Genomic DNA, 13,621 nt, shown 5'->3' on the forward strand with positions numbered 1-13,621 from the left:
AATATCGACGGTTCTTCTATAATCTTGATCATGATAACTTTTTGGGAAATTTTCAATTTGGGCCCCAAAGTGAGCCAAAATTTTTTACCCCATTTTGAAAAAATGGGCTCACTTTGGGGCTCAAATTGAAAATTTCCCTAACTTTTTTACTTGACTAGAAGTAACTTCCTAGGTTTAACTAAATATTAAAGGGCTATAGTGATAAAGATTCCATTGGTGCAATGTATATAAGTGTTATTTGTTCTGATGATCAAGGATGACGATTGAACCATATTAATATGTACAATATTCATCGTCACAAAGCCTAAAGCTAGTTGAACAGGGAGCCTAACCCATGTATAGACAGCGCACATTTAGGAGCAAAATAATTAGCCAAAAGACAGGACAAAGCGAAATGATTTCTTAGAAGATTTTGTTAAGAGTAAAGTGACCACACGAGCTGTACAGAACACAGTGATTTTGACACAATAACAACCACGGGTTTACATGGAACATCTCCTCTGAGAAAGAGAGAGATGGACACAAACGACTACAAACTAATGAATGACTTCGCATCCAAAGTGCTGAATTTCAAAAAAATACAGCATTGGTCATTCATGGAAAAACTACATTTACATCATCAACTAATCGTCATCTTCATCAAAGTCGGAATCATTCGACTTCTCGCTCTCAGAATCGCTCACCACGTATGTTGTCTGCTTGCGGGTCACCCTCTGAGGCCTTCCTTTCGGAAGGGCCATTTCGAACACTTCTTCAGCTTCATCAGCGGTGGAACTATCTACTTTACTTTCCCTTCCCAACACGGAACTACTTTTCTTATTGAAAGGAGATGCCCTCGTCTTCCGTACTTTCTTTTCCGGCGAAACTCCAGTGCTCTCAGCTGGCTTTAACATCTCAGTCAAGAGCCGTTGGGTCGTTCCCCCAGCCTGTTGCTTGTTGGCTTGACCTTTCTTTGTTGCTGCAGGTGGCTTTGATGTCTTCGCAGCAGCAGTTGGTTTTCTGCCTCCTTTCTTCTTTGCCACCTCTGCTTCAGAGTCCACTATCTCGTAGTCGTCATCATCTCCACTGTCATTACTATTATCTTCCTCTGAAGTGTCCGAGAGGATAACCGAGGGCTTCTTCTTCGAGGCAGCCCTTTTGCTAGGTTCTTTTGCCTTGACTGGTGGTATATCAGGCACTTTATCCTCTAGGGCTGCATTGCACGAAGAATGTGTTATGCTAGAATCATAATGACCAAGTAAGTCCAGGCTACAGCAAAAGGATACAAGTCTCAAGTAAACTTTGGGCAAATATGGCACCTGTTCCGTAAAACATCGGGTGTTCCCTATTCACTGTCTCATGTAGCCACAGTATCTTTACGGATGGAATTGACTTTTAAGTCGAACAAATCAAAGTCACTCTGGGAAAAGCTCTTACCTGATGAATTATCTGGTGAAGATTCAAGGTTATATGCAGCAAGTCGTTCTTTTAAGTCGAGCAACTCAAAGTCCTCGTCGTCATCTGAAACTGAGGCACTCTTTCTAGGCTGTATAAATGAAAACAGATATGTGAATATCATCAAAGACAGTTGCCTTGATTTTAATTAAAAGGAAGAAACCAAACACACCTTTGGAGCTGGAGCTTTCCCAGCACCGGCACCGCGTTTTGGTTTCGCAACATCAGCAGCATTTTCTGAAAGAGAAACACATCTACTGTCAGTGACTCCATATAAATAATAATAATAATAATAATAATGCAAGCAGTTAAGTTATAACACCAATTCCATATTAACCTGCTTCCAATGCAATGGTTGATCCTTGAGTGACGTCTGCTTGAGCTTCTGAACTGTTAGCTTTAGTGGTATTCTTGCGAGGCTTTTTTGGTGCCTGTCTAGAGACTTTTGTGCCTACTCCATTTGTTTTGCTTCTAGCCTTTCTCGCTTCCTCTGCTTGGGCATCAATTTTTTCTTGCTCCTGCATAACGCAGCAGAAAGCATTAATCAAAACAGAAGTTAATGGAGTAATGTCAAGAGGGCATCGAAAATCATACATCAAGCTTTTCCTCTAGAGCAGCAAGATCTTTCAACCACAAATTCTCTGGAGTCGCTTTTCTCAGGGCATCAACCTCGTTAACAAGCTTATCCTTATCAGCACATAATTCCTGAACTTTCTCGAGGGTCAGTGTGCCAATTGCCATGGAAAGCAGATATTCGTAATCACTGGCTCTCACTCCTTTGGTAGTGGTCTCTGAGTTCTCTTCTGTTTCTTCTGAATCATCTGTTGACCCAGCCACTACTGTTTCAACTGTTTTAGTCGCCTTCCTAAAGGGAGCAAAGCCTTTTGCTTGCAGCTCTTGGAACAAATCTGCTCTCTTTCTATTGCTCACAATGATCTCTCCATGGACAACACCGAGAATAAACCTAACCTTATTGTCCAACATCGCTAACTTTAACTCCAAGTTTTCCAGCAAAATTTTCTGCGAGCGACATATATAAAAGTACTCATAATATGCTATTTTCAACCAAGTCACATAATAAAAGCCTGGGAGCACAAGTAAATAACTGAAACCATTTCATCGCTTTCACTGAGATTACCTTTCTTTTCTCATACGACACGAGCCTTAAGTGGAAAAACTCCTCTAGAACTGCAGAAAGAAAGATGATAAATTTAAAATGAAACATGGATTATAATGACATTTATAAGTTATAATCCTACTAAAATATGGTGGAGGACCTAAGCAGCAAAATTAGCATACTTTGTTCAGGGCCGTCATATTTCTTAATCACTCCATTTGAGTCAAACAGGTGCATGTTACTCGTGCTGATTGATGAGGTCAGCTTAAATTTCTTCAATAAACCCTCTTGCTTTGCTATCATCATGTTCTCCTCTGACAACATAACTTCAAAATGTACAGTTACATCGTCACTGTGCTGCCCAAATTCCTGCAATTGGCAATTACATTTTAGCGACGATGTTCAAAGACAAGATGTGATGCACTAGGTTTTTGAGAGCTCATTACCTTGACAAAAGGATCCTTTGTTTTCTCTTTCTCTCCAGTTGATAATGATTCCAAAAACTCCCTGTAATCCTGAGTCCATCGACGTATTGGAAGCTCTGTGATCCTCAGTGTGGTATCATTGACTTCCTCAATTATCCCACAAACAGTGTAGCTGACACCAGCTTCCTTGGTGGCAGTTTTCTCGATGGTTCCTCTAAATCCACGATACCAAGGATCCATCGGCTCCATCATTTCACCATTCAACAAACGTCTCAAGTTGGCAATAATATCTCTTGGATTGTAATTGGGGATGTAAGAACTCCATCCAGTTCCGATTCCTTCACTACCATTTACAAGAACCATAGGTAAGACAGGCATGTACCTGCATTACATGACCAGTATTAGTTAACACTTTCTTATTGGGTAAAACGAATAGCAAGGGTCCTATAATGAGTAATTACCAAGTCGGTTCAATAGATTGCCCATCTTCATTCAAGTAGTTCAGGAGGTTGTCATCATCCTTAGGGAAGAGGAACCGTGTAATTGGCGAAAGCTTTGTGTATATGTACCTAGGGCTAGCATGATCTTTTCCTCCCTGCCGAATTAACACGGTCCATGTAAGTGGAAAAAAAGAAATTGTAGACAAACTGATTATCTTCAGTGAAATATGAAATACTCTCACCATGTTGCGGGTCCCAAATTGGCCATTTGGCATGAGAACGTTTATGTTGTTGCTGCCAACATAATCCTGTGCCATTCCAATTATGGTACTAGCAAGACTTTGCTCGCCATGATGGTACGCTGAATGCTCGGATACATAACCAGAAAACTGGGCAATCTTTGCTTCTTTGATGAAATTCCTTTTAAATGAGCAGAAAAGAATTTTCCTTTGACCTGGCTTGAGGCCATCGACCATGGAAGGAATTGATCTTTGAAGATCAGCCATCGAAAACAATATCAGCTCCTTATTAACAAAGTCGCTGTACTTAATGAGCTTCTCCTTCTGATCAAGAAAAGTGCCAGGCTGCGGGAAACAAATCCATAATTCCATTAAGTCACATCTAAAAATGCAATAAGTACTTCATGTGCTTATGATTCAGACCGCACTTCCAACCTCGAACTGACGAAGCCAAGTCTTCCTTGCTTCGATCTTCTTCTTGCTAAAAGCAAGCTCAATTGCATCTCCGTCTTGGTCATCAACCCAGACAAAATCCTTCTTGTGCATTTCAAGATTTTGGAAGTATTGCTTCCCCTCTTTTGAGGTGCTTGTTCCCAACCCCTGCAGAAATCATTCAACTACTGATGTTACCCAGTACAAATACTTTGGCAATAACTGAGTTATACTTCAACAGTGTAGGCAAACCTTATAGTACTTGATTGACCACCCACTTGCATTGCCCCTCAAACTTTCCTTCCAAGACTCATATTCCGGCATTGTATAGAAACTTAATTCTCTTCCATTTTTATGAGTAGCCTGTAGTTACAATTAGAGAAGGCTTTAAGCTTTTTTCCCATCTACTAAGAACGGTTTAAATGATCGATTTAATTTAATCATCCCTACCTTGACAATTGGAGTGATAAATTCCACTAGGAAAGACGGAACTTTGAGCAAGGATGGCCAGAATGAATGAATGAAGTTAATTAAGAGGCCTTTAATGTGGGAACCATCATGATCCTGCAAATGTACATCCAGAATGCAATTTATACACAGTGACTATACCATGACAAGCATTGGCAGTAGTAGCACATGCTTGACAAAAAGATCATACAGAACAAAATTTATAGAATAGTGAAACCTGGTCTGTCATTATCATCAAATGACCATATCTTAACGATTTGACACTGTCATAATCCTTATTTTGCTGCAACCCAAGAATCTGCTTGATGAATTGTATCTCTTTGTTTTCCATTATTTGACTATGGCTGGCTTCCCTCACATTAAGTAATTTACCTCTCAAAGGAAACACACCATAACGATCTCGACCGACAACAGAAAGCCCAGCCATCTGCATCAACTCAGTTTGGTTAGCCAACTCTTTGAGAATGTTCAGCCACAATATTAAGAAGTAACATATCCAAAAGGTTCCAGCACTTACTGCAAGGGCCTTTGCTGAATCTCCTTCTGTCAAAATCAGGGTGCACTTATCAGAGTTTCTACCTCCAGCATCATTAGCATCCTCAAGCTTGGGAATCCCACGTACGTTCTCTCTCTTCGCCCCATCAGTTTTCTTCAGGTCTTTGCTCTGCTTGAAATTTGCCCATGAGAGGAGAGACTCAACAATTCCAGACTTTGCCACTGCATTATAGCAAGCATAAAGAAGAGCCGCCTAAAAATTAATCGATCAACTTCCTTAAATTCACTAAAGAGTGTCCAACCTTTTTGTAGGAACTTGTCAGATAGTTCACACTTGGACCCAAAGCTGCTCTGACGAAGTGTCAAAGTTTCCTTGGTTTGAGAGTCGAATGCAGGATTGTCAATGAGGGAATTGACAAAAACCCATAAATGGCTCTTAACGTTGTGGGCTTTGAGGTTGGCATTCTTGTTCTTCTTGTTCACAACACTCATAACATGGTTGGCAATCTGATTGGTCACATAATCAACATGTGTCCCTCCCTTAATTGTAGCTATCCCATTCACAAAGCTGACCTGTTGTAGGATTCACAATGTCAAATTCGTTCAGTAGCAGTAGCTCTATATTTGCCTGTTACGAAGAGAAATATTTCAAAGTACCTGTTGAAACTGTCCTTCGCTTAGGCTTACACAGACTTCCCACCGATCATTCACAGTCTCCTCAATCCTGATCCAATCAAGTAAATTTAGCATTCAGAATACCAATTCAAACTACAAAACGATTATAATCAGATGAAAAAATAAAGGAGAGAACCTTGGGAGGGAGCATTCTGGTCTATTTTTAGATGCAGATTTTAGACAGAGGCCGACATATTCGGCAAATGTTTTGACAGGAACCCTTTTCCCGTTCAACTCGACCTTCACCGTTTTTCCAAGACACCCAGCCATGTCAACGACGCGCTTTTTCATCAAAGCAACCACATCATCTTCAAGATGGGTCATGTTAAACTTTGCCAAGTCTGGTTTGAATGAGACCTTGGTCCAGTTTTCGCCCGCCTTGCAAGGCTTAATATCAGGTGCACCTTTTACTCCCATGTTCTTTGAGAAAACCTATGAATCATAGGAGCAGATCATTATAGGAGTTCAACCAAATTGATTCCACCAACCCAATAAAAATGGCAAGAACATTCCACCGAAAACCGAAATGAGTGTGCTTACTATCCTAAAACGAAGTAGCAACAACCTTGAGCAGAAACTACTGCAGGACGTCCTGAAAAAATAAAACAGCACCATTCTGACCAAACAAGGGCAGCTTAAACAGAGACAGCAACCTTCCCAACAGAGCAATGTACATAACTAACATCAAGAAATAAACCTGAAGGAATCCCACATCATGAAATCTAGAGGAAATGGTAACACAGGCGCATCCAAGACCCGAATAAACAGAAGCCTAACTAGTCTAGATAACGCAGGTTCTTCCACTTCATAGTACTTCATATCGTTTTTACCTGCTTGTACTTCAGGCCATTCTTGCCATCCGCCGTCTCAATGTCAAACTCCGTCGAGAATATGTTCGTGAGCTTAGCGCCATACCCATTTCTCCCTCCCGTCGTCTTCTTCACCGTGTCGTCGTAGTTGCTGCTGGTCAGCAAGTGCCCGAAGATCAACTCCGGCACGTAGACGTTCTCCTCCCGGTGCATCTCCACGGGCACGCCATCCCCGCTGTTGTACACGCTGACGAGGTTCCTCTCCGGGTCGATGGTCACCTTCAGGGAGTCCATCCTGGGGTCGCGCTGCTTGTTGTCGGCGGCGTTGACGAGGATCTCGTCGAAGATCTTGTAGAGGCCGGGGACGTAGGTGACGGGTCGGTGCACCATCTCGTCGCCCTCGTACACCCAGAGCGCCTGGGTGTGCTTCTCGACGGAGCCGATGTAGGTGTCGGGGCGGAGGAGGATGTGCTCCAGCTGGGACTTCTTCTGGTAGGTCTCCTCGACGGTCTTGCCCTTCCGCCCCCCCGCCGCCGCCGCCGCCGCCGGAGGAGCGGCGGTGTTGGCGATGTTGCTGGTCTGCAGGGGGAGCGTCTGGGCCATGGGTGCTGCGGCGATTGAGAGGGTCTCGAACCGGGGCAGGAAGAAATGATGGTTTTACCGTTTTAGAGAGAGAGAGACAGAGATTGAGTTTGAATTTTGAACTGAGGCGCCTTTGCTTTTCGGTTCTTGTAGTTTCGCTTATTACTCTACAGTACTTAAAACTTTGGCTAAATAAGCAATGATGTCCATGAACTTTTAAATTTGCTCAATGTGATCCTAAATTTTAGTCCAATGTGTAATGCCATCCATGAACTTTCGATTTGTTCATTGTGGTCCATGGACTTTTGGTGTCTGTTCAATTAAGTCCCCAGATTATATAAAAATGTTCAATATTGTCACTGAATTTGAATTAGTAGAAGGATGACACCGAACACATTTTCGTACAGTCCAAGAACTAAATTGAACAAGTACCAAAAGTCCATGGGTCACATTGAACAAATTAAAAGTTTAGGAACGACGTTACATACTAAGTTAAAGTTCAAGGACTATATTAAACGAACTTAAAGTTTAAGGACTATATTGCACATTTTGACAAATTTAGGAACCATTTATGTCATTATCCCTTTTTTTTTATATTGAACTTTTTTTCTCTTTTTCTTTTCTTCTTTCACTTTTTCTAAATCTTGCTATTCATATAATCAGATTTTATTTTTTGATTCTAAAAGTATGCGGATGTATATTCACTCACAATTCTTTTCATAGCTTTTTTTCTAAAAAATTTTGAAAAAGTATTTTAAATTTCGACACGCGCTAGATGGAAAAACGAGCATGATATCGATTAAAAAAACACTCGAGTGCTTCCATTTCGCTCGTTGCTATTTCAGTTAATCGCTCGATCGAGCGGACTCGAGAGTACGGAACTTGGGTATGGGATTTAAGGACATCGCGAACATTCGGTATTCAGCACGCCAAACAATTCTTCTTCTTTATTGTTTGGTAATGATATTCATCCTATTTATCGAGTATGCGTACATTGCGAGAAAGAACAACCAAAATCGAAAGTATGCAGTTGGTTGTTTGATGTAATTCTTTTTGGGTGACGCTAATTCCACCCCCCTTAAAATAGCTTAAGCCGCACACCTTTAAATTGAATCGTCTGAAATGCCTATGAAAGATAAACATGCATATTCCCCTACCCCTTTTCTCTCCTCTTTCTTTTGCTCTCTTATCGGACAACTTTCGTGCCTCCATCTCTACTCTAAGGCTCCGTTCGTTTGGCGAAAAATATTTTTCAGGAAAACATTTTCCGGGTTTTCCGGTGTTCGGGGGCGGAAAACATTTTCCCCCGGAAAACATTTTCCCCTCAATGAGGGAAAACATGACCAAATTGGCGGAAAATGATTTCCGCTTCTCAAAAAGAGGAAATCATTTTCCGCCAAACTCCTCCTTCCCCCCTCCGGTTGCCGCCGCTGCCCCCTCGAATGTCGGTCACCGCTGCCGATAGCCGGTCGCCACCACCGGCCGCCGCCAATCGCCGCCGCCGGTCGCCGACCACCGCCGGTCGCCACCGGTCGCCAGCCCCCTCCACCGATTGCCGGCGGCCGGCGAAAAATATTTTCCGAAACTTTTTCATATTGGTCGCCGAACACCGGAAAATTATGTTCCGGGAAAACAGTTTCCAGGAAAATGACTTCCGGGAAAACATTTTCCAAAAACACAATATTTTCCGCCAAACAAACGGAGCCTAAAACTTACCAAATGATACACAAACAGTTCCAAAATTGCATGAAATCGCCTACGTTTGCATGATGCGCGGTGTCCTCTCCCATGGCGGAGCAGATTGAAACGGACTCATAAATGGCAAATTCCATTTGGTTAGGAGAGAAATGTGAAATTCGGGAATGATTTTTTTAGAGAGAACGATTTCTTGTTTTGGATTTGGAAAAAGATGGCTAATCATCAAATGTCATGCTAATTATCGCGAAATAAATTATTAGAGAGAGATTAAACTTATATTTGCAGTGACGTGTGGGAGTTGCACTTTAGGTGTATATAAGCTACCTACTATACTTCCATGATAGTTTGATTCCTTAAAAGTTTGTATGGCCCATTCCTCTTTCTTTTAATTCTCTTTTGCCTCAACATACTAGCTAGTATAGATGTTTATTTTTGCACCTTTTTTCCTTGCAACTTCTATCTTTGCTAACCCAATTGAAAAAGGAACTTTTGGTCGGTTTTAGAATTTGTCGCCGTAGAGTTTTTGGCAGTTTCAGTTTTTCTTTCTGCATTGAGCGTCAGCACAAATCAAATCTCCTTCACTTAAGGGAACGATGAATGTGTTTGTGTTTGCCCTCCACAAAAAAATAAAAAAGAAAGCTACAGTTTTGAGAGAAAAGGGCTTCGTTTTTAAAATAGAGGCGCTTTTGTCGATTGAATAAGAATTGTGTGAATTAAGTCCGTATCCTCGATCTATGTAGACGGCATTGACCCATAACAGTTTGCACGCAGTTTGTGGGATTTGAATGGGGGATATGCAGTTCTTTAATTGAAAATCTCCTATCGCCCCCAACTAAATACATCAACCTAGGAGTTTAAAAAGAAGAAGACAACAGGGGCTGGAGCAGCATTCATTGTGCAAACATCGCGCTCATCCAGTTCAGCTAGAGGCATCAACATAAAAACAGATGTATCAAAGTCTGTGTATCTGAGTAGGGAGATTCAATTTCACTTTCTACTTTAAGATAACTATTTAAATAGTTATCTCTGAACGCCGCATTCTTCACAAATTTGAAATCCTTATCCTCTCTCTATATATTTTCTTTGCAAATTATTTAAGAACAAGTCTATTTTATGAACTCCTCGCATGAGCCATATGTTGGTGACATTTAAAAAGAGGAAGTCAACGATTGTAAACGTTCATGTTGAGGGTTTTGTAGACCCATCAAACGGGTGGATCGAGTAAAAAAAGTTCGATCCAAATTGACCCATTTTAATCTGCTTTGACTCATCCCTATGTAAATCTAGTGACATATATCCAATCCATATTACTAAAACACTTTTAATATATAGCTCAATTAAGGAAAACTCGTACCTAAAATGAGGTGAAAACATGGAGTGAGCAAGTGTGAAATCAAGTGAGGGCGAGAGTCATAGAGATGAGGTGGGTTTAAGTAAGTCGTGGACCTATTTAGCGCCCATATTATTTAGGTTATAATATTCCAAACCAATTTATAACCCATTTACTAAATAAAACTAGCCTATATAATAACTCAGTCCTTTAAATATGAGTTTATAAATGGGTTTATGATCCGTTTTGACAAGTTTAGGGCTTCGTAATCGTTGTGATATTCTCAAATAATATAAAAATGAGACTAGACATAAGAGTTGTCGAAGGAAGGAAAATAAGAGATAATGACTTTGCAAAATAACTATTGGCCTTGTATTATAGGGGCCAAGTAGGCCTTATGGTTTACTTTCCATCTGGGGATATTGGCCAACCTCTCTCTGTTCACGTTTCAAAACCCACGTTTTGCATATCCCCAATTTTGAAAAACGATCTCTATGCCCTTATGCACACCAGAAATTTTCACCCGAAAAATAAACCCAATGTCGAGGATTGGAAATTCGGAAAAGAAAATGACAACTAGGTAGATTTTTCTAGGGGCGAGAGATGTAACTTGAAATCCAATGCGCAAAGTGAGGAGGACGATCGGAAGTTTCGACATGTGACAGAGAATAATCAAGATGGCAAGGGAAGCCGGGGATGTTATTTCTAATTTCTATCCATCCTCTAATCAGAGAATAAAGAGCCCTCGCGCCAAAGCTTGTGGCGGTGCTTGACCGCCGCGATGGGGCCCTCGATGTAGCGCGGCGGTGGGCAGACGAGTCGCGAGCGAGCTTAAGGGCAGAGAGCGGCGGACCGTGAGGGAGAGCAGAAGAAGTGGAGGGGGGTGCAAAAGGATCATAAAGAGAACCGAAGCGTTTTCCTCTAAAGATCCGATTGGCCCGAACCAGGAAGTTCATTTTCGAAGCACGGCAGCCTGACCCGGGATAGCTAGACCCCGAGAATACCGGGCCCGATCCCGGTTCTCGGGGGTCGCGGGGTATTTTCCCAGAGCCCTACACATGATAAATGAATCTTTTACAAATCTTGTTCATACCTACAAAATTAATTTGAAAACGATGCGACGCAATTTATACGACGTGGGCTATGGCCTATGGCGTCGCTATCTTTGCCTGGAAAAAATTAAACCGCTGGGGGCTCCTCCATGGTCCCCAGTGTAAAAAGAACATCGTAGGGGTCACCAACACTATGATATGATTGCGATCTTATATGGTACAGATGAAAGATTGCCTTAAAAAAGCTATTTTGCAAAGCCCCTGAGCTGGAGAAAGTTACCCCCCAACTCTCCCTAAAGTCCAGATTTATCTAGTTTTGATTCTTGTCGTAATTTTCTATGCAAGTTGCTATTCGAAGCGTTCGTGCAGTATGGTATCTTCCTTGAGAATCACAGCATCAATTACTATGTGGGACGATGGGGATCGATTGTTAAGAGTGCGAATGGTAACCATTCTGCTCCAGAAATCAAATTCTTGTTAGAAATTGATTTCTGGAATTCTTGCCAGAAATTGATTTCTGAAGGAGAAATCTGTTTGGTAAAACATGATTAATTCTGCTCCAGAAATTGATTTCTAGAACAAAAATATGTTTTGATTTGTTAATTTTTTTTGCACCTAAAAAAATTTAAATTTTACTCAAAGTGGGTGGCCACAGGTATTATAAGCCATTCTGTAAAGTTTTGAAATTTTTGATTTTTTTAAATTTTTTTGGGCACCTAAAATAATTTAAATTTCACTCAAAGTGAGTGGCCACAGGTTTTCTAAGCCATTTTGTGAAGTTTTGAATTTTTTTATTTTTCTGGGCACCTCAAAAAATTTAAATTTTACTCAAAGTGGGTGGCTACAGATATTCTAAGCCATTCTGTGAAGTTTTGAAATTTTTTATTATTTTTTATTTTTTTGGGCACCTTAAAAAATTTAAATTTCATTCAAAGTGGGTGGCCACAGGTATTTTAAGCCATTTTGTGAAGTTTTGAAAATTTTTATTATTTTATTATTTTTTGGGCATCTCAAAAAATTTAAATTTCACTCAAAGTAGGTGGCCACAGGTATTTTAAGCCATTTTGTGAAGTTTTGAAATTTTTGATTTTTTTTTGGCACCTCCAAAAATTTAAATTTCACTTAAAGTGGGTGGCCACATGTGTTTTAAGCTATTCTGTGAAGTTTTGAAATTTATGATTTTTTTTTATTTTTTTAAAAAAAATTCACCAAATTTCATATTTTCCCGAAATCTGACTTTTTTTATTTTCTGGAAATTTTTATGAATCTTTCTAGAATTTTTCAATTTTTATGTATTTTCTGAAAAAAAATTTGTGAGAAAATAGAGAGAATGCATTCCGGAATCAAAAAGCTACAAAAAGTAGCTTCTCTTTTTCTTGCCAAAAACTCATTCCGGAATCAAAAATGCATTCTGGAATCAATAATGCATTCTGGAATCAAATATTTTTAACAAACGCATTTTTATTCCAGAATGCAAAAATCGCTCTACAATGCATTCCGGAAATTTTTTAACAAACGCCATTCTGCTCCGGAATGCATTCCGGAACAGAATTTTTATTCCGGAATGCATTCCATGCGCACCCTAAGGTACCATCGAACACTCCAGATTGATCTTAGTCTCTATGTTTCTCACCGGTCAAAATGCGGTACAAGATTTAGAGCCTATTTGGTTCAGCATTTGAATACTGCTTTGGAGCTCTAAAGTCCCTTGAACAAATACAAAATTGTTTGACAAATTTTTTGGAATGCTTTGAGGATATGCAATTAGCTTGGAAAGGGCCTTTAGCTTAATGGAATCCATGAGGAGCATTGGAAAGTTGCATTTTCGGAATGCAATCGAGCGCTGTTCATCGCGCATTGTTCATCATCTTCCCAAATAGCTGGTCCGGCGACCGCCGCCTGAGGGCTAGCGCCCCGGCTACCACCGCCTGGGGGTTGCGCGACCCCAGCGACCCAGGTAACGCCTAAAGTCCGGTGACCCCAGGCGGCGGTCGTCGGGATCGTGCGACCCCTAGGCAATCGCCGCCTAAGGTCGCGTGACCCAGACTCACCTAAGATCGTGTGACCTCAGGCCGCCTCGCCTAATGTCAGGCGAGGCTGGCCGTCGGTGGTTGGCCGGCAACCAGATCTGGCCAGCGGTGGTGGGCAGTTGGCCAACCTTTTTTTTTTTTTTTACATATCAGCAAAAGTCTTTTACAAATAATTTTTACCAAACGGCATTTAGGCCAAAGTTACTTTCAAATGTGATTTTAAAATACACATTACCAAATACTACTTGCATTTCGAAAAACCCTTTTAACTCAAAGGCCTTTACATTTTGCCAAAGGCATTCCCCCTAAAGCCGAACTAAAAAGGCCCTTACTTTTCGGGATACCACCCCGATATAGGAAAGGGATGTTGGTCGAGCAAGGCAAAAGATTCGCGT

The 13,621-nt window shown here is 41.0% G+C and overlaps 1 protein-coding gene across 1 annotated transcript; it reads right to left on the reverse strand.

The window, feature by feature from the left end:
- Positions 1-382: 382 nt before the first annotated feature.
- LOC115686296 (DNA topoisomerase 2-like) lies at positions 383-7,182 on the reverse strand. The gene is made up of 19 exons (XM_030611529.2): positions 6,556-7,182; positions 5,862-6,157; positions 5,708-5,774; positions 5,353-5,623; positions 5,073-5,272; positions 4,773-4,982; positions 4,538-4,651; positions 4,340-4,450; positions 4,091-4,255; positions 3,659-4,000; positions 3,438-3,571; positions 2,998-3,358; positions 2,734-2,920; positions 2,573-2,622; positions 2,029-2,454; positions 1,772-1,952; positions 1,607-1,671; positions 1,417-1,525; positions 383-1,192 (listed from the first exon to the last, which is right to left on the reverse strand). Exons 1-19 carry the CDS (start codon positions 7,135-7,137, stop codon positions 624-626), a joined length of 4,440 nt encoding a protein of 1,479 aa, XP_030467389.2. The 5' UTR covers positions 7,138-7,182; the 3' UTR covers positions 383-623.
- Positions 7,183-13,621: the final 6,439 nt, after the last annotated feature.

The sequence above is a fragment of the Syzygium oleosum genome, unplaced genomic scaffold, assembly GCF_021117445.2.
Source record: "Syzygium oleosum isolate NSW1041296 unplaced genomic scaffold, Sole_v2.1 Sole_v2.01, whole genome shotgun sequence".
Taxonomy (NCBI): domain Eukaryota; kingdom Viridiplantae; phylum Streptophyta; class Magnoliopsida; order Myrtales; family Myrtaceae; genus Syzygium; species Syzygium oleosum.

What these genes read in the sequence shown, in the direction of transcription:
- LOC115686296 (XM_030611529.2), bottom strand. Translation starts at nt 7,137, where the DNA reads ATGGCCCAGACGCTCCCCCTGCAGACCAGCAACATCGCCAACACCGCC. An exon ending in CCAGAATGCTCCCTCCCAAG is followed by an intron (nt 5,775 to 5,861) that starts GTTCTCTCCTTT and finishes TGATTGGATCAG; the next exon opens with GATTGAGGAGACTGTGAATG. An exon ending in ATATGACGGCCCTGAACAAA is followed by an intron (nt 2,623 to 2,733) that starts GTATGCTAATTT and finishes TTCTTTCTGCAG; the next exon opens with TTCTAGAGGAGTTTTTCCAC.